General features: G+C 32.4%; 5 protein-coding genes across 6 annotated transcripts; 3 read left to right on the top strand and 2 right to left on the bottom strand.

The window, feature by feature from the left end:
• The first annotated feature begins 3700 nt into the window (after positions 1-3700).
• Positions 3701-5349, top strand: LOC138932029 (uncharacterized). Its single transcript, XM_070293493.1, has 3 exons — positions 3701-3795; positions 4321-4527; positions 5014-5349. The coding sequence occupies exons 2-3, from the start codon at positions 4324-4326 to the stop codon at positions 5317-5319; spliced, it is 510 nt and encodes a 169-aa protein (XP_070149594.1). The 5' UTR covers positions 3701-3795; positions 4321-4323; the 3' UTR covers positions 5320-5349.
• Positions 5350-5933: 584 nt separating this feature from the next.
• Positions 5934-8542, bottom strand: Ipp (inositol polyphosphate 1-phosphatase). Its single transcript, XM_070293492.1, has 5 exons — positions 8401-8542; positions 7722-7938; positions 7345-7615; positions 6874-7042; positions 5934-6655 (listed from the first exon to the last, which is right to left on the bottom strand). The coding sequence occupies exons 2-5, from the start codon at positions 7932-7934 to the stop codon at positions 6196-6198; spliced, it is 1113 nt and encodes a 370-aa protein (XP_070149593.1). The 5' UTR covers positions 7935-7938; positions 8401-8542; the 3' UTR covers positions 5934-6195.
• A 1396-nt stretch (positions 8543-9938) lies between these two features.
• On the top strand, positions 9939-15148 carry Dp (transcription factor Dp). The gene is made up of 11 exons (XM_070293480.1): positions 9939-10380; positions 11732-11850; positions 12075-12141; positions 12212-12309; positions 12392-12564; positions 12710-12872; positions 12983-13344; positions 13442-13524; positions 13633-13716; positions 13799-14065; positions 14278-15148. Exons 1-10 carry the CDS (start codon positions 10332-10334, stop codon positions 14029-14031), a joined length of 1431 nt encoding a protein of 476 aa, XP_070149581.1. The 5' UTR covers positions 9939-10331; the 3' UTR covers positions 14032-14065; positions 14278-15148.
• LOC138932026 (COP9 signalosome complex subunit 9) lies at positions 14643-16717 on the bottom strand. Its single transcript, XM_070293491.1, has 3 exons — positions 16240-16717; positions 15989-16058; positions 14643-15511 (listed from the first exon to the last, which is right to left on the bottom strand). Exons 1-3 carry the CDS (start codon positions 16306-16308, stop codon positions 15474-15476), a joined length of 177 nt encoding a protein of 58 aa, XP_070149592.1. The 5' UTR covers positions 16309-16717; the 3' UTR covers positions 14643-15473.
• LOC138932024 (mitochondrial 2-oxoglutarate/malate carrier protein) lies at positions 16616-20101 on the top strand. Of its 2 annotated transcripts, XM_070293488.1 has the most exons (7): positions 16616-16774; positions 17049-17495; positions 18189-18404; positions 18511-18641; positions 18750-18920; positions 19077-19176; positions 19266-20101. In XM_070293488.1, exons 2-7 carry the CDS (start codon positions 17437-17439, stop codon positions 19462-19464), a joined length of 876 nt encoding a protein of 291 aa, XP_070149589.1. In that variant the 5' UTR covers positions 16616-16774; positions 17049-17436; the 3' UTR covers positions 19465-20101. The 2 variants fall into 2 exon arrangements, with proteins under 2 accessions (XP_070149589.1, XP_070149590.1); XM_070293489.1 differs by lacking the exon at positions 16616-16774 and having other exon boundaries at positions 17037-17495.
• Positions 20102-21312: the final 1211 nt, after the last annotated feature.

Raw genomic sequence — 21312 nt, 5'->3', positions numbered from 1 at the left:
TCTGTTCCCGTCCGGCACGACGGACACGCGGGTCTGTCTGTCTGTCTGTCTGTCTGTCACATCGCAGAGACGCATTAATGTTCACGGCCTTCTTCCCGCGTGTATATGTGCATGCGTTTCGTGGGATCGCTGCGGAGGAGAAACGCGTCGATTATTTCACATCGAGAAAAAGTTGCGCCGCGGAAAAAGGGAGAAAGAGAGACAGAGAGAGAGAGAGAGAGAGGCATACGAACTCTCGGGACCACAGATGATCGTTCGTGGCGTTTGAGACGAGAATTTTCTTCTCTTAATACGATTCAATTTATAATTAAAAATTAAATCATTTCTAATTATATGAATAATAATCGTACATTGAACATTAGTATAAGTATATTTAACGGGGCCTTGTATGTTTCTTTCTCTCACTTCTCTTCATTCTTTAATTACTTAATGTATAAACAGAAAAATTTACGTACAAATTGTCCGAAAGAAAAATGCGAATAATACAACACGTATAATTGTAAAATTTCTAATAATAATTACAAGTATATAAAATCGTCGATGTTAGCACATAATATATCGATCGATACTCTTATTTAGCGTTCGCTTCGTCAATTATTGCTTTCGCGAGATGCGTTGTAACTTTACACATTTAATTTGCGGTACACGCAAATAATCGAATTACGTACAATATCCCCACCGGGATCGTCGATTAGTCCGATGATAATCGTTCCACTAACGCGCGACACATAAATGATAAGGGGGGGGCCTTTGAAGGTTTTTTCGGTTTCTGCGCCTAATAAACCCGACAGAAGCAGCCGCCACGCATTATAAATGACGGTGTTCATTAAGAAGGCAATAGTTGCGCACGGTAATAAAGAGGCGTTTAAGCCTGAGAGAGAGAGAGAGAGAGAGAGAAAAAGAACATCTCGAATTAACGAGCAGATGATTCAAAGCGGCTTCTTCGAACTCGAGAGTAATCGGGATTGGCGATAGAGTGTGCGATAGCGTGGCGAAAAATTCCGCAAGGGACACAGTCCCTTTTCGCGATATCGAGACATGGTACTTGAGCGACCACACTCCTCGCGAGGGGAATGTTTTCGTTCATTGAAGACCTTGTGTTCGTTTTTCTCTGAACGTACATGGTACCATGGTCGATTGGACGGCTGCCCGGTCGAGGAAGAAAAATAGAATGCGGCGAGATAAAAGAGAAAGAGAGAGAGAGAGAGAGAGGAATATTTTTACATTTAAAAATTATTCCAAGTGATAATATCAATTTAAATTTATTTATCACGATCGGGGAGATAAATATACTCGGATAAATAAATAAAAGTATCTTAGGTGAGGTTGATATATTTATCGAAAAATAATATTATGTAACTTATTTTTATAAAAGTTTTTTTTTTGTGTAGCTAAAATTTGTAGTAGCCGATTTTGAATGAAGATACTTTTTTCTTTTTTTTTTGCATTCGCCACGTAGAAATCTTTTGCGAATACGGTAGAAATAATTTATATGTTTATAGAAGAATATGTATTTTTTTTTTTTGCGAGGTTGAATACACGAGCGCGACTAGAGGTTTCTTCGTCAAAGAGTGCCGTTTGTGAGACCGGTTCTCTCTGATGTTACGATTCGTTCCGATGGTTCCATCTAGCTGTTGGAATTGTTACTTGGCCTTTATTCGATGATTTTTCAAGTATGCCGACATCGGCCGGCACGAAACTTTTGTGAATCAAGCGCGACACTTGTACCACAAGATTTCTATGCTATAAAAAAGCTTGCAACTACGAGAAAAAAAAACACATGATGCTATGAAAAGATTTTTACATACTTTTCCCCATAACGACATTTAAATGACATTTTAATGACGCTTAAATTATTTCAAACGTATTTTAAAGCATCAGTAGAACAAAACAATATTGCGTACATCTTTTAGAAAGATAGATTACAAGAGAAAGAGAGAGGGAAATTTTTTTCAATAATAATTGTCTCTTTATTATAAAATAATATTAAAACAATTATATTAAATGTATCGGAATTTCATAGAACAAGTATTTCCCATACAGCACTGAAGCTTGCAACAACATTGCTGCAACATTGTAATATTGCATATTGCAGTTTAATGTTGCAGAAATATTGCAAAGACATTATTTTACAATATAACTTTAGCAATGTTACAGCAACATTCCGAAAATATTACAAAAAAAGTATTCAATAATCGCTGGTTCATTCGTTTACCATTATGCGGCGCATGTTGCGCTATCTATTCCGCATTTAATTTTTAGTCATGATGATTATATAAAATTTACAAAGAGCGGCTAGTAAGATTAAAAAGATATAATAACTATTTTTGTTAATTTAAATCGTATGATATGACCCCAATACAGGGGCTCAGACATTGGACTAAGAATTCTTTTAATAGTTTCCATTCTTATATAAAATCAAAAATTTGATAATAATTTTCTAATATGCAAAAGATATACTTCAGATTTTAATAAATAAATTTTGAGATTATATAAAGACAAGAGAGATGTGAAAAAACTCGTATGCGTAAATTCACCACAATCTTTTTGCATCCGGATATCTGAATATTTCGGATACAAAGAAATTGTGAATTTACGCAATTGCAAATTGAGTTTTTTCTTATTTCTCTTAGATATTCTCTGTCACTGAAGGAAGTCGAATGTGTACTGAAAAATTTACATTTTATAATTCCGTTATTATAATACAGAAAATCTATATACACGCTAGATTCTGACTCTTATAGGCCTAATTTCTTATTATTTTTTTCATATGTTAAGGATATTATATCGATAAATACACATAAAGCATTATTGCATATATATTATATTGCTATGTTGCTGCAATATTATATTGCAATATTTCTGTAGGCGGACATTTTACTGTTGCTGCAATATCATAACAACGTTGCAGCAACATTTCGCAATGTTTCTGCAATGTTGCAATCTTGCAGAGAAATGTTGCTGCAATGTTATTGCAATCTTGCGGTGCTGTATGGGTTGCAATTCTTCGGATAACGAAAATAAATATTTTCTTTAATTCGAATCACGCGTTTAACTTTGATTAATTTATTTAATTTATATTATATATATATATATATATATATATATATATATATATATATATATATATTATATTGATTCTTCCAAATTAATTGATTTAAAACTCGCGATCTCATTGTCAGATGGATCTCGCAATTGAAATAAAAATTTATCTCCATTTTCTCACCGAGAGAATCGATTACGTATTGCCAATGATACATTATCGAGAGCCTGCTATACGAACGGTGTTTTGGAAAAAAAAATGCGGCGTATATTCAGCAAGCGACATTCATTGACCTTTCATACATTAAACGTGCATATACAACGGTATAATAATGAACCGTGACATAAATTACAATAATTCCACGACAGGCGCCGGTTCGCGGGTCCTATAATTCGATGCTTAATGATAGTAGCAGCCGGTGATTCCCGTAATTTTTACGATACCTGTTGGGCTAAAATTTCGAACCGGTATTACGATGACGAATCTCGCTGAGAAAAGTCCTAATCGGCCGATAAACACGAGTCGTTTCTTTCTTGATTAAATCCATCGAATGTATCGTCATATTTACCGATATATCATTAGTCATTTCATAGTCAATTGAATTCAATTCGATGCGGGACTTTCTGTGTGCATGCCAATTGTGCTATATAAGGAAACGACGTAGAGATGTTCTTTCAGTAAAGTGCGGTTTTTCTTATTGATTGCACCTTTTCGCTTTTATTCTGTTCCTTTCCATTCTCTTCAACATTATCGTAAGTAATGAAATGGCTCGTTATGAAGTTGCGTAATCAATACGCGAATTAAAAAAAAAAAAAAAAAAAAAATGCGATTAAAAATATTGAGTCGTCGAAAATTTATAAAACTCTCGAGTGCCATATATAATTTTGTAATTGTCTATAATTTGTCAATTCTATTTGGAACTTCATATTTACAATAATTATTAATGCGAACGTTGTTCATACGATAGTGCTATGCTAAGTAATTTTATTTTGCGTCAATTGTATCTTATATAAATTTAATGCAATTCATTTTGCGTAATTATTCTAATATTGGCAAGTTGTATATAGTTTATTTCTAATCCCGAGAATCGGCAATATGTGTATTATTTAAAAAAATAATATTATAAGTAAGATAACAAAATAGAGTATAGAAAAATAAATTTCAATCCTTGAGAAAAAATTTTTAAATATAAATACACGTAGCATATCATGTAAATTAACATCAATATCATAATTCATATTACATCGATTTTTTTTTTCCCTTGTAATTAACAATAGAGAATGAAGATACTGTTGATCGTGGTCGCATTACTTATAAGCGTCGAGGCTCATCAGAATTGGCCATTTAATGACCCTGGTATCGGAAATGGAAGAGGAAATAATCCTGGCCGAGGTTCTTGGGCATATCAGCAGCAACAGAAACAAAATAATATATTTATTTCCGATATCGAATGGACGTGCCAAAATCCGAAAACAAATGACATAGTAATATCGCATATAAGAGCACAAATTTCATATCTCTCAATTAAATTATTGATTCTTTTATATATAAATATATACTTGCATTTTTTTAACAAGATATATATTTTTTTATACACAATTACAATATTTTTTAAATCCTCAATTGTAACATTTAAATAATCAACGTTTTATGTTCTCAAAAATTTTTTAATGTGACGATTATTTATTATATACAATATTTATTATTTATATTATAAACACATTTATTATTTATATTTTTTGACATTTGAAAAAGATTTCTCATTACAAAAATTTCAAATAAAAACAAGAATTTGGAAAGTGAGATAATATATATCGATTGAGAATATATCGAGTTTTAAAACATTCGAAATTAGTGTTTTAGAGTTAAAGCTTGACGGAAAAATAAAAATGGCAGAGAAAACTACGTAAATATAATATACAAAGGAGAATATATGTGTGAAAGATAGTTTAAAAAGTGTATTTTTGTAGATGATTATCACCACCGATAATACACGACAACAGCATCCTGGTAGAGGACCATGGTGGCAATGGCAGAATGTTCCACCAGGACATCAAGCGGATCATCAACGTCAAGGAAATCAATGGACACAACCGATTATTATCGTTCAACAAGAACCTACAAGCACTAATAATAACCAATTACCACCGCTATTCCCGCAAACAACAGAAACTCCTAACAATAATGAAAACAATTATAATGATGATAATCAACCACAATCCACGCCGCATTATCACGGCGGAGAAGGATTAATAGATATTAGAATCGCACAATAAAAAATATAGAACAATAGATATATTATAAAAGTTTAAGTTTTTTGACATGAGATTTATATTTCTTGAGAGGAAATCGCTTTCACATGGACAAGTCAAATATAAACCGAATTTTTTCAAAACATTTTAGTCGATCCAAATATTTCTAACGCACACTAAAGTCATTTTTCTACATAGTTTTTACTAAAATCTAAGCATTTTTGCCAGCAGATCGGCAGTTCTTTTATTTCAGTATTATAAAAAATAGTAGGACGTGTCTGAAATCAATTGTGCAAATTGAACTTTTTTCCACCACTTTTTATGACACGGGAATAAAAAAAAACTGTCAATCCAGTGACAGAAATGCTTAGATTTGAGTGAAAACTATGTAAAAAAATGAATTGGGTGTGCGATGGAAATATTTTGATTGAATAAAATGTTTTGGAAAAAGTTCGGTTTATATTTGACTTGCCCACGTATAATCGTATAACAAATAAAAGTAAAAATGTGTACAAATATATATATATATATATCGAATGATCTGTATTTGGACCCATATTTATTATATCATAATTAACATCAATTAAGCAAATAATAATAATCTATTTATCCAATCAATAGCTATTATTATATTAGTTTCTTACTGGACACGTCATCTGTATTATAAACATCTTGTACAATAGAATCAGAATCTATAAATAATATCACAAAATAATCACTAAAAACAGTTCATAAAAACAAAACATTTAGTTCTTTTACATAAAATTTATATGGAATAAAATACAATTTACTTATATAATATCAAATATAAATTATATTATGTAATTATTGAAAAAAAATCTTCGGAATATAATATCAGATGTTATCATGATACAACTTCGTCAAAATATATATTTTTTTTTAATTTGAATTAGATGATTTGCATAAAATGCACTTAAAACTTTCCAAAACTTGGGAATCTCTATACGCTATCAAGCCTGCACGGTTGGAAAAATTCGTGCCGATAGGTAAATAATTCACACTCAGATTTTCTGAATTTGGATTTACGATAAACTCTTTAAACTCGATGATGCCTCCGCCTACCGACGATAGAAGTGCTTGTGGTCCACACGTGTCCCATTTAAAAGTGGAACCCTTTGACAAAATATAAGCGGCCGCTTGTCCAAGAGCAACGCTTAGTATCTTGTATCCCGCTCCAGTCGCTTCCATTAATCTGAATCCATTGTCTAACAGCTTTGATTTTACGTCTGCGTCTTCAAAACGGCTGAGTAAAATGATTTTATCGGCGTTGTTTGTGTTATCTATGGAAGACTTGCTAATGCCACCTCCCAGAAAACCCCAATAACACTTCCCCGTCCACCTATTCAATTAATACAATATAATAAAATGAAGAACATTATTCACATACAAATATATTAATATATTTGTTACAGTATTAAGAATAAACAATTCTCTCTTTTCCGTTCATTATAAATAAGAACACAGAATACTTTCAAACAAATAAGAGTAAATATAAATAAGAAAGAGAAAAATTTATATTTTGAATTTGTTAGAAGTTTATCATTTCATTCTACTTACTGAGAATCGACATTGGTGTAAAAAGGTTGATTAACAACACCCAAAACTGGTACCCCTGTACTTTTCTTATATGCTCCAATTAATACAGTGACACAACGTAAGCCACTTAAATGTAAACCAGTCTGCTCGTCCACGACCTCCGTTGCACTTATGTAATCTGCTGTTGAATCTACAAAAGTTCCACGAATTGCTCCACAGGCATGTATTATCAAACTACAAAACAAACAGAAATTCTTACAAGCGCTGCGTCTCAGTTTACAGACCAATTACAATTCTTAGTAACGAGAGAGAGAGAGAGAGAGAGAGAGAGAGAGAGAGGGAGAGAGAGAGAGAGAGACTTAGTTTTACCATAATATTGTCCAACTTGTGTATTTTTTCAGTCTTACCCTGAATTAATTTAAATGTACTAAATATCAATTGAATATCTCATAATCTGAAATTAGTGTTTCTGTTGTAGGCCTATATACTTACCGATCGGATCTATCCAAATACCAAGATCATCAACATTGATGTCAAAATCAGTGGGAATCTCTAACACGATTGGCACATCAGAAAGCTGAATGTCTTTATGAACTTCAGTAGCAAGCAGTTCCGCCGCCACAGCATCGTTGCCCATAACTTTAGTCAACAATTGTGTTGTTTCTTTGTTGCACGAACAGACTTCAACAATAATAGATTCTCCTAAAGTATTACTGAATACATTAGTTTCTTCGCCTTGTACCAACTTAGCCAGCTCTGGAAACTATTCACAGTGCAATGAGAGAGTTTGAAGTATGAGAAAAATAAATTGAAATTCTTTTCATTAGTATTATAAAAATTTCTTCATATTCTCTCTCTTTCTCTTTTACCTCAATTTCTATGTCGTGTCTAATAGTTTCTTGAATAAGGACATCGGCTAATGTTTTGAAGTCTTGAAAGAAACGTGGATTCTTTTCTTCCAAGGATTTTTCTTGTACCAACAACTGAAATAAAGCTTCCTTCTGTCGGCAAGTCCTGGCAATGTTTGCTGCCTTCTCTGAAGCTTGCAGGAGAACCTTTAGTAATCTGCTACCACTCCTCATTTTTCTATACAGAGAAGATTTATTTGTTAAAAAAGAGAATTAATTATTTTTATTAAAAACGCTCTAATCGAAAGAAAGAAAAAAATTAAGATACATTATGTTACAGACACGAGAATCCTTACAAGCTCTATTGGATGAAAATTAAAAGTATTGATTTTCTATAAATATACTGTATATAAAATATCTTTGAGCATTAAACAATGTCGATAATCATTTCAAAATAGCACTCTTATATCTCGAATTATTTATAATTTAACTTTATCATAAAAGAAATGATTCAGGCTATAAAAAAAAAATATCAAAACCAATATATGTACAAATGTTAAATTACATAAATAGATAATTATTATTTTGCAAATATTTTCGGAAATTTAAAAAATTGCAAGTGTAAAATCATAAATATTTTTTATATGCGCGCAAGATAGCCTTAATAAAAAGATATCGCGAATATTTATATATGACTTACCTAATTTAATATATAAACGAACGAGAGAAAGGAGAGAAAAAAACTAATTTGTACAGCGTATACACACTACACCGCGATTACTTCCTCTGATTTCCTCTCTGACGTATCTGGGGAGATACGCACGCACGTATACGTCAATCGAAATATGTCAACGTACTTGCGCAGTGACAGGTGACAGGGAACAGGGATCTACCCATAGACATAGTATTATCTAGACCGAGTGTTGAGGAGTGGGAGCCGAGATGCACATAGAAAAGGACATACTCTGTTTCGTGTCCCATGCGTTCTCTCTCGCTCGCACGTAGCATGACGAAAGAGAGCGCTATACTCTGTGCGAGCGAGAGAGAACGCAAGGGGCACGAAACAGAATGTGTCCTTTTCTACGTGCATCTTTACCCCCACTCATTAAATAAAGGCAAACGCTCGGTCTAGATATACTATGGCTGCGATCGAGAAGATGCTTCGAAGCATCCATTAACCAATTAGAATAAAGAAATCTTTACTCTCTTTGCCCTGATTGGTCGATCAAACGCTTCGAAGCATTTCTAGCGTTTTTTCGACCGCAGCCTTATGGCTATACGGTCGAGAAGAATTTAAAATTGTAGCTTTTTAAATTTCAGTTTATGCTAATCTTTTTGCTGATTACATTCTCAAAAACTTAAGATTTCTAATATCAAAGATTACAAAATCGCGAAATGAAATATATAATACTCAATTTTATTTTTATCGGAAAATAATTGATTCGGGGGGAAAAAAAGGGAAAAAAGGCTTGTCCCTGCCAAAAATTCTAAATATTAATCCAATGTATAAAATCCCAAAATTAATTGAAATTTCTAGCAGAGAAAAGCCTTCTCTCTCTCTCTCTCTCTCTCTCTCTCTCTCTCTCTGGTAACAGTAAATTTAGTAATATAGTAAAAAAACTATCGACGTAGCATAGATCTTATATATTATATATAAGAGGATTGATTGGTATCTTAAAATAATGTAAAAATTACAAAAGTAAGGAAATTTACTAGAGTATCTACGGTTTCATTTGTCGAAATCTAGTAAATCTGTTCACATTTGTAATTTTGACTTCAAAGATACACAATCGACTCCAAGATCTATAGACATAAAGCTCGTATCATGATATCGATTTCGTAATTCAAGTGAGAGTGAAAATTACAAAAATGAGCGAATTTACTAGAAAATTTATAATTTCATTGGTCCAAACCTAGTGAATTCGCTTATTTTTGTAATTTTCATTTCTCACTTGAATCGTAGAATCGATACCCATAGATTATGCATTGAAGAGATTGAGATTGAAGATCGAAAATTGACCAATGAAAAGAAAGAAATGTTAGTTATAATTTAGTCGGTCGGTTGGTAAACCGACCGGCAGAGGTCTCCGCGGTCTCTCCTATGTGTACGATGTACACATGTATATCTTGTATACATACGTAGTATCTCGCGCGAATGCGCGGTACGAGACCCGCAATACGCGTCTACGCGCAGCGCGCGTCGACGCCGAGAGAAGGGTACCGCGATAAACGTGGAACGAGGACGACCATGTGACCGGCGGCCGGCCAATCAGCTGTTTAGCTTTGTCGTGCCGCCAAGCTCATTTCCAGTCCGTGTGCACGCGGAAGCTGCGGGTACCGACTGGCCGCAGGATAGAGCGCGAATATTACGGGCCCGTGCGAATTATGATCGGCCGATCGCGTTAAAGGGAAACGCCGAATTTCCATTGCTGACGATTCGGATCGATCGCGGGACGCCACGCGAATCACAAACCGTCGCAAATGCTTTTATATGCGGGGTCGCCATTTTGGTGATACGGCGAGCCGACGTGCCGAGCAAAGTGTAGGCCCTATGATCTTTTTATTTCCCTTTTCTGCACGTCCCATCCGCGGAATCTTCCTAAGCCGATCGACGGCCCAATAACGCCGGACATGACACAGCAAAATAAAACCATGAACTTCTTAATACACGACGCTAACGGTAAGTGGATCCGCGGTGCGCGCCAACGCACAGTCGGCGATACCGCGCGTCTCGTCGCGCCTTATTCCCTTTCGTTCTCCTATCGTCCTTAAACCGTCGAGAATTAAATTCGCCCCATTGCTACGCACTCCCATCCGCGTACGCTCGTCCGTCCTCTCGCCGCATTCCTCGTGCATTTCTCAAACCGGCTGCGAATTCACACGCACATTTCGCACTCCCAATCCGATCGAGTTCGCCCCCTCGAGCGTATGAGTTTCCTCGTTCCAGCAAAAATTTTGACAATTAATTTCGGCTCCTCTCCACTCTTTGACATTTACGATTACGCTACAGTGTCGATTGTCTCGTCGAGTTCACGCGTACTCGATATTAAATTTTATCAAGAGATGAGCAATTTTTACATTTTGTCGCAAATATCGTTCTCACTCGCCTGTCTTTCCGATTATCATATTCAGTTTGACAAAATATGACACTAATGAGATAGTACGAAAAGCCCCTTTTTTTTTTGCTCTATTAAAATTTATACAGTTTGGTATGCTCATGAAATGCTCCAAGAACACTGAACATGTTTCATTTTGTTCACTGTACAATATTACATGCTTAGCTCTCTCATTTTTACATTTAAAATAGAAATCTCTAACTTGTACGATGTATCATTTAGTCGGATAAGAAAAATGTGGAATGCTCTTAAAAAGTACTTGATAATTTCTGAGTACTAAATAAGGATTAAACACTATTTTTAAATGAGCATATTTCCATCTGCTTGCTTTCAAGTATAACACTCATACAATTGTCCACTGACAATTTCTAAATTTGCTTACTGACAACTTCTAGATAGTATTAAGATTTATATAAACTATACAATGATGCATATATAAGTATTACACGAGTCTTTAGATACATTGAAAGAGGAGTTATAAAACAAATGTATCAGAAAGTAATCGAAATGAATTAAAATTGAAATTGATTTATATTTTTGGTATAAAAGTGCCAGTGTGTTTATAAAGTATATTTTGATTTATCAACTGTATAAATGAATGGTTAATTTCCATACTAATAATCTTGGTGATATATTGTTTGTTTTATTTAAAACAGTATAAAATTTCTGTAACTTAAAGACTTATATAACATTAACTTAATTTATTCTTATATATTCTTAATATTTCAGTATGTTTATTTGTAATCGTATCATGTAACTGTTCATATCTTATTATATGGGCTAAAGATAATATATTGTAGAAAGATTAAGCTCCAATGTTATCAGATTTATTCTGGTTAGAAGAAAGATTTCTAAAATATTTGGCCTACAGACCAAAATTCATGAACAATTATAGATAAATTATATTTGTTGCAGGACACCCACAAGTGATAAAAGTAGTGCAAAGTACACCTAATAAAACACTAGGTAGTATTGTTAGCACAACAAATGCAGGTGGCCTTAAAGTGTTTAAAACTCCTAATCAAGAATCACAGGTACTTGCCTCAATCTTACAACTCATTTACAATTATAGCTATATTAGCTTAATGTGCAGAGGTTATATATTGTAATGCATTCAAAAGGGAGTGCTTCATTAAATAATATATATTATATATTTAAAAGTAACTTTTTTTTTTATTTCTAATGTCTCTCTTAATGCAATAGAATATTTGCAATTAGATTTTCACAACTATTACATATATCTATATATTGTAACTAGGTTTTGACATCAAATGCACAAGTTCTTAGGACTATCAGTTTGCAGAGTTCGTCTACACCAGGTCAGAGTATGTATATTTTACTTAAAAAGTAAGCTTTTTTTATATGCAACAATATTGTACAGAGATTTCCTTACAGGATTAGTAACAATACCTTTGCAAAATACTAAAATGGCAACATCAAAAGCAGGGGAAACTATGATGACCAAGACTATACAATTGACCTCTGCGCAAATGGTAGAAATAATTTTCTAATGTTTCAACAAAAGAATTATATTCTACATTAAACAATTTAATTTTGTAAATGCTTTTTTTTTAGAGCGACATAAAACAGGCTATTGTATCCCAACAACAGCAGCAACAACAGCAACAGCAGTCTAATACTTCGCAACTTGTGAAGGATGCCACTGGGAAAACCTTTATCAGTCCAATACTGGATCATAGTGGATCTAGGAAGAGGCAGGATGTTGAAAGTGGCGATTTTGTGCCTGAGTAATATAATGTTTTTATCGCGTATACTTTAATTATATAGAGAACAAGGACGAGCTTTGTTCTCCCTCGCCAATTTTGCGATATGCTTCGTCCAATCTAATCGCGAACTAGATGTCTCAATTTATACCGTCTCTATGTATTGTAGTAAACGGAGAAAAACGGAGAAAGTTGGTAAAGGATTGAGACATTTCTCAATGAAAGTCTGTGAGAAGGTAAAGAAGAAAGGTACTACTTCTTATAATGAAGTAGCAGATGAGTTGGTCGGTGAATTCACTAATCCTGCTCATATGAATTCTCTGACAGATCAGGTATTTATCTCATAATATATCTACATATTGTATAGAAAAATCTGTTTTCTATGTAAACATATTTATTAAATTATCATTAAAATTTATATTTGATGTCATACTTTTTTCAGCAATACGATCAGAAAAATATCAGAAGACGCGTATATGACGCTTTGAATGTATTAATGGCAATGAATATCATTTCCAAAGAGAAAAAGGAAATTAGGTGGCTTGGCCTGCCAACTAATTCATTACAAGAATGTGTAGCATTAGAAAAGGATAAGAAGAAAAAGATTGAGAGAATTAAGGCTAAAACGCAGCAATTACATCAGCTTATTCTCTCTCACATTTCTTTTAAGAATTTAGTTGAACGTAATCGCTTGCACGAGAGTCTCCGCGGGGCGCCGAAACCTAATTCTGCCATACAGCTGCCATTCCTCATTGTGAATACCAGTAAAAAGACTGTCATAGACTGCAGCATTTCAAATGACAAGTATGTCGCAATATACACTGCACAACATAATAATTGGTAAATATATATAACATAAAGAGGAAAGAGTTATATTAATCTCTTTTTATTCTTGTTACAGAACTGAGTACCTGTTTAATTTTAATGATAAGTTTGAAATTCATGACGATATCGAGGTTCTAAAGCAAATGGGTCTAGCTTTTGGTAAAATATATTATTGATCCTTTTTATACTATAAGAATGTGTACACACATAATACAAACACTGTTTTATCTTTTACTAATGTATATTACATAATGTAAAATGTTTTAGGATTAGAAAAAGGGGAATGCACTGACGAAAATTTACAAAAAGCAAAATTAATGGTTCCGAAATCACTCGAGAAATACGTAGAACGTACGTCACCTATCCATACATTTTATATATTTATTTAAGTTTCAATTCGTACTCTCGTTTGAAACTAACGATTGCATTGCAGAGTTGGCATCAGGAGATTTAGAAAAGTTTATTCCAGTAAGTATTCCTGGTCCAAGTACCTCGATGGAGGATATAGACATCAAATTGGAAGGTTCTCGACCACCATCGTCCTCGCATACTTCATTGTCAGAAGATCCTTTATCACCACCGTCGCAATTCTATTCGGAAGAGGAGGACGATGACGAAGAAAGCGATCAGGACGATCAGGCTGATAGTGATCTGGAAGTTAACTAGCACCCCGAATAACTCTTAAATGGCTAGACTCAGGGTTTGTGTATATTTACTATACTTATATAAACTTCTTGTATCTTATATTGTATATTGTATTTAATTCTAACAATATATATATATATATATATGTAATATTTTTTTATATAGTAATTATTCATTTCAATACATATTAACAATTAATATGCTTAGAAACATGAATATGAAATAATGTAAAGATAAAATCGAAACAATTTTGCTCTTAAATTTTAGGATATTCGCCACTATCATCAGCAATGTCAACGTTAATAATATCGCCGCTGTTGCCAACATTATCTTCACCCCGGTCGCCAATTTTTAACACATCGAACAAGGATAGAGGAATTAATTGTTGCGAGTGGAAAGTAAATCAGTTGAAGTAAATGAAAATGGTTAAAAGGAATATATGTTGATTGGGGCCAAGGAGAGAACGTAGCAATTAATTGGCAAATCTATAAGTGGCTCTTTTTTCGTATCAAATAATAAAATAGTTCGATGCACGCGCATGGAGTGATCGGAGTAGATGCAGAATGACTGAAATAATGGGGTGCTATATTTTAACTGTGCATCGTCATACAAGTTTATATAACTCTAGCGTCTATGTATTATAAAATATAATCTTACAATATCAATATTATTATATGTACAAGACATATTGACCAGTACTCATTTTCTTATGGCACGTTTATAATAACATTTGTCTGTGGTACGCAATAAAATGACGTATGATAGATGCAGGCACACATCTGACTCGAATTAAAAATACAAATAAATTGTAATAATGTTATAATATGAAGTTTGTAGTTTGTGGTTAGTCTTTTGAGAAGAAAGGATATGTATTAATACACTATGTAAGAGTTTGCAGTAGTTTTATACAGCAAACTCTCTTAAAAATGAAACATTTTTCATATCTCTATTATATATATGTATGTATATGTGTATATATACAATATATATATATAAACATGATAAATTCGATGGCTGCATTCAGCAGAGAAAAATAACTTTACAATTGTTACATGATTTTTTTACTTTAAGCGTGCTTTTGTTTTTGTCAATATATTAAAAAGTATTGGTGTAATTATCAATCTTGTTATATATATTTCATAAATATTTTAATGCCATTTGTAATGTGAGATATGTAAAGTTAGCACTATCAATTAAATTAAACACACAGCGCTAAAAAATCATCAAATTGTAAAGTACAAGCAGCTATAAATTTAAAAAAAAAATAAAAAAAGTAAAACTTTATTTATTGGTTACTACAGTATTATTTAACTTAATATTATGCTTCTGCTGAATGTAACTGATAACATATGATTGATTATACAATATTTCACATGGATTTAAAAACTAGAAATTTTTTGCTTTAATGCTAAGTTAATTGCAGTCTGCAAAAACAATGCATAGTTCATTTCTATAGGAATGCTTTACTCCAAGTCGTCATCATCGAACAAGTCATCAAAATCTGAAATTAAACAATTATTTCAATAAACTAACCATATATTCTGTTAACTTGGATTATTATTTATAAAATTAGAATGTTCTCCTTTATCTAATGAATTATGTAAAAATTATTACATGCATTCCACATATACATTTACATTCATACACATACACACACACACAATATAAAAAAAAGTAAATATTTAATATACCCTTAAAATATTCTGAATGGACTGCATTCTTCACAAGCTCTAAATTTTCAGACAAAACTCGATTTTCTACAGAGCTATGTAATAATATATCTACTTTGCTATTTGGTAAAGATTTTAAATGTAGAGTTGAGTTCTCGAGATTTTTATCATTAGTCAAGTAATTATTATTTAAAAAATCTTCTAAAAATAAATAAAATAAAATAAATAATTTATGCCTAAAAATTGATGTAGAATTGGAAATTTACTATATTATTGAAAGAAATATATATGTATGATACTTGATATACCATTGAAAAAATCTGCATGGACAGCTTTCTCGCTTGCTGTGAGATCTACTAATAACCTACTACCACCAACCTGAAATCAATATCGTATACTTTATTATGAGAAATTATAATATAAATTACTTATTACGAATTTGTAGAGCATACTTAACGCTAGTGACTAATGCAAAATCCTTGACATTGTTATTAACCATGACATTGACATTTTGCCCTGATTTATTGTCAAAACAATATATACATATAATTTATATTACCTCGTCTAATTCAACGTAAGGCCCAGCTCCTTCAGGGAACATCTCATCAGCTACGAGTGTTGGCTTCATATTGAAATATATCAATTTACCCGATGTATGTTTAATTTGTCAGAATGAGAGAATTCCAATTCAAACCTTATAAATTGCGAGATACACGTGCGACATAAAACCACATAAAACTAGCGACTACGATCGTCACAATTAATGTTGTCCGTGAGTTATGTCACTTATATAAGATCTCTAGATAAGAATGCGCCATGAATGTTTTGAAGCATTTGATTGACCAATCAGAGGAAAGAAATTATTGTTTCCTTTATTCTGATTGATTAATTAAATGAAACTTTAGCGTCAAATGGGAGAGAAGTGATGTCGTTTTCTTGTTCCTTATATTATCAAGAGACACGATAATGTTTCGTGCCAAATCACGCGCAGTAATAGCGAAAGTGCGAAGCACGTCTCATGTATTTATACGCGTGTCGGCCAGTTGACAGTACTAAGATTATCGGATTCTCGTATCACAATCCAAGAGTTTTAGGTAATAATTAAGTGGGAAGAATTTATTTTGCAATTGGTATTTTACGTATTGTCGAAGCCTAAAGTCTGACAAAATAAGCAAAATGTCAGGAAAATATCAGGTATATGAGCGCATTTGATGCTGATGGAAAAGTACCAGGAGTTAAAAACCAAGATTGTGTAATCCCGAAAACTTTATTCACACATTGTATATTTTCTCGCGCTATATCTATCTGCTAACGCGAATATTTAGATATGACTCTATACAAATATGTTAAAAATAGCTTTATCCTTAGGTACTACGGACATTTTTGGCGCCCATGTTCGTACAGATCTTGATTTCGAGCAGAGTTTCAAGGCCAATTCAGATATTTACTTTGGGAAGTGTCGATACTGCGAGATGGTGGCGCTATTTTCGTAATTCCGTATCAGCTGATAACATGACCACATATGACATGACTGGACTGCATTGGCCGTGCGATTGCGACGACTTTTGTGTTCACGAGCTAGTGCACACGGCAAGATTCTTGAAGAGAGATCTTTTCAAAATCTTTTCTCTTGCTTGCATATTTGTCTCCGCGGTTATCGTTAATTATTGTTTAACAAAGAATGAGCAACAAGTACGATTAATAAACATCGACGCGACGTTCAAACAATCATCGGTTTAATCGACATTACATCAAAATGAGTAGCCAGAAGACGGTGCCGAACAGTGTCAAGTTCCTCATTGGTGGCACTTCTGGGTTTGTATCTTTTTTTTTTTTTTTTTATCTATCTTGGACATATATCTATAATATTTGTGAATAAATGAGAGGATTGTAACATTGGTAGTGTCTTTATAAAATGTTCATTATTCTTTGATAATTATCAGTATTTTGCAATCAATGAGTTTTGAAGGTCAAATGATCATAAAATTTTAGATTTCGCGAAAATTACTCCTCGTTGATTATTTTGACTGATTATTGTTAATAATTTTTTAAAAAATTTGATATTTGAGTTTCCACGATGATGCAATATGTATATATATATATATATATATATATTAATAGCAAACTATAAATAGCTGCAACTCTGAACAAATAATGTAGCTTCTTTGGTACATAATTTATGTGAGAAAAAGATTTTTTATTAAATTTGTATAATAACTTTTAAATATGATATACATATTTTAATAATTTAATTAATAAATTTACTTTATATATTGTCTAAAAAGATACAAAGAAGATTTAATATAATCTTCTAATTTATAAATCAAGAAATATGCTCATATATATATACACACACATTTAATTTCCAATTTCCATAATATGTACAGTTTAAATATACATATATCAAATTATTGTAAATTTTCTTCATTTATAAATTAATAAATTTGAAATTTATGTATTTTTCTTGTAGTAGATAGTTATTAAAAATTATAATATACTTAATTTCAGTATGGCAGCAACATGTTTTGTACAGCCGTTGGATCTAATAAAAAATCGCATGCAATTAAGCGGTACAAAAACATCAACAATAAATGTTACATCATCAATCTTAAAAAATGAAGGTGTTTTAGCATTATACTCGGGTTTATCTGCTGGTTTAATGCGGCAGGCTACATATACTACCACTAGACTTGGTATATATACTTGGCTTATGGAACTTTCTTCGTAAGTTAACTTTTACAATTTAGAAATATCCTATAATAATTATGAGTATATAAGAGAATTGCATTGAGAGGTAAATATGTTACGAAAATACATTTGACTTATTTAGAAAAGAAGCTCAACCAAGTTTCATCGTAAAAGCACTACTTGGTATGGTAGCTGGTTGTGTCGGAGCATTTGTAGGTACACCTGCAGAAGTAGCTTTAATTAGAATGACAGCAGATGGAAGACTGCCTATTGGTAAATTTTCATTCCTTTATATAATGCAATTATTATACCTACTGTATATATATACACATATAGATACATTGTTATAGAATTTAAATATTTTTAATGTTTTAAATGCAGCTGAAAGACGCAATTACAAAAATGTGTTTGATGCGTTATTTCGTATAATTAGAGAGGAAGGTCTTTTTACATTATGGCGCGGTGCCATTCCTACTATGGGTCGCGCTATGGTTGTCAACGCAGCACAATTGGCATCGTATTCTCAGGCAAAACAAGCATTGTTAGATACAGGTCTGCATTGTAGAAATATTAAATAAATTATGTACATATATATAATTATGTACATATATATATATATATATATATATATATATATATATATATATATATAATTTAATAAAAGTTATCATTTATGCTTGTTTTAATCTGCTCTTTTTTCTTAAATAGGATATTTTGAGGAAAATATTGTACTGCACTTTGCAAGCTCAATGATCTCTGGTTTAGTCACCACTGCTGCCTCCATGCCTGTAGATATAGCTAAAACAAGGTAAATTATTGATAATAAAATTATATTTAAAATTCAATTAACTGATATTCTCTTAATACAAACTCTTGCATTATTTTTTTTTTTTTTAGAATTCAAAACATGAAAACAAATGGCAAGCCAGAGTTTACAGGCGCGATTGATGTTCTAACCAAAGTCATAAGAAATGAAGGATTGTTTGCATTGTGGAAAGGATTCTTCCCATATTATGCACGTCTGGGACCTCACACAGTTTTGACATTCATTTTCCTAGAACAAATGACTGTTTCTTATAAAAATTATCTGACATAATTACAGTTGTGTGCTTTTGAAAAGTTCTATTAATGAGTCAAAAAATTGATGACAATTTTTTTTGCTATATATTGTGTATTTTTAGAGAAACATTATCTTTTTAATAAATATATTTTTGTAGTATATGTTTACTGTGAAAAATTATGCACACAATTGCAATATTATTTGATTTGTATATATATATATATATATATAACTGTCATATTTTAATTGAAGAATAATAAGACAGATTTCCTATAAAGAATTCAATATAAGCAACTGTATCACATATAGCATTTTATAAATCTTTTACCATGTAACATAGTATAATATTTTACGATTATTTTACAGAGAGAAATATACACATTCTATAAATATGTTTGAATACAGAGCACTCGGCTGAAGTCTCTAATCTCACATACATTGCCATTTATATTTAAGCAATTTCTCTCTATCATTGTTATTCCCAATGTTACTTTATATAAAAGATCTATTATCTTTTATATAGAGATACATTTTAAATATTACATATTGTATAATGAGATGTACATTATGTTGTCGTCAATAAGTGTAAAAATTGATGTATTAATGTAACATTAATACATGAAAGATGTGTTAATAATAAATTGTATATTACTAAAATAACAAAAATTTAGTAATAAAGAAATGGGTATTTTTAAATATAAGTTTTATTTGTTGTATTTTAAGGTATTGAAAAGTCAATTATAAATTTTCAGAGATTAAGTATTTAAAAATAAGATTATTTACTTCTGATATACGATTAACATCAATAATATTATATGATAAGAAAATAAATAACGCGTTATTATATATAAAGTTTAAAAAAATTACATATATGTTTTCCGCCTGAGTGGAGCGTTTATATTGAGTGATTGCATAAGTTCGTGCCCGATTTAAATATAAACTTCAATAGATTATATTTTAGAGATAACACTTTTATTAATCAATTATATAGTCTCCATTCTTTTCTACAATGGTTTTCCAACGATCTATAAGCTTGTCGATTCCATTTTTGAAGAAAGAACTTGGTTTTTCTTGAAAAAAGTTTGTAAGGTGGTTTTCGACAGCTTCCTCGGAATTGAGATTCTTGCCATTTAAACTATTCTGCAAAGACCGGAACAGATAAAAATCTGAAGACGCAATATCTGGAGAATATGGCGGGTGCTGCAGAATTTCCCATTGCAACTCCTGCAGTTTTCGCAGCGTCTGTTGAGCAACGTGTGGCCTAGCATTGTCGTGGTGGAAGATGACGCCTTTTCGATTGGCCAAAATCGGACGTTTTTCTCGAATAGCTGCAGCGAATCTAGTTAATGGTCACAGTACTTGTCCGCTGTGATTGTTTCGCCGCGTCGGAGCAGCTCAAAGTAAATAATTCCCTTGCGATCCCACCAAACACACAGCAACATCTTCATCGGATGCAAGCCAGCCTTTGCTACGGGTTCTGCTCCTTCAGCTGCTGTTTTCCATGTCCTCTTTCGCTGTATGTTTTTGTAGAGAATCCACTTTTCATCGCCTGTTACCATTCGAAACTAAAAAAGGCTCTTTTTTGTTACGCTCGAGAAGAGAAAGAGCCACAGTCATGCAGTTTAGCTTATTACTTTCCATGCGGCACCCACGTATCAAGCTTGGAAGTGTATCCAAGCTTTTTTAAATGACGAAAAGCGGTTGAATTATCGATGTTCAGCCTCTCAGCAATATCCTCAGTTGTAATCCTTGGGTTTTTTTCCACTAAGGCATGCACAATGTCATCATCAATGCCAGAAGGCCGTCCAGAGCGGGGTTGATCCTCCATGTTGAAATCACCATTTCGAAATCTGCCAAACCATTTTTTGACTGTTCGGAGAGCAG

The sequence above is a fragment of the Polyergus mexicanus genome, unplaced genomic scaffold, assembly GCF_030449975.1.
Source record: "Polyergus mexicanus isolate NDT 795.1 unplaced genomic scaffold, iyPolMexi1.0 SCAF_3, whole genome shotgun sequence".
Lineage (NCBI taxonomy): Eukaryota > Metazoa > Arthropoda > Insecta > Hymenoptera > Formicidae > Polyergus > Polyergus mexicanus.
The sequence above is the reverse complement of the archived record's forward strand: the minus strand, read 5'-3'. Positions and strand labels throughout refer to the sequence as shown.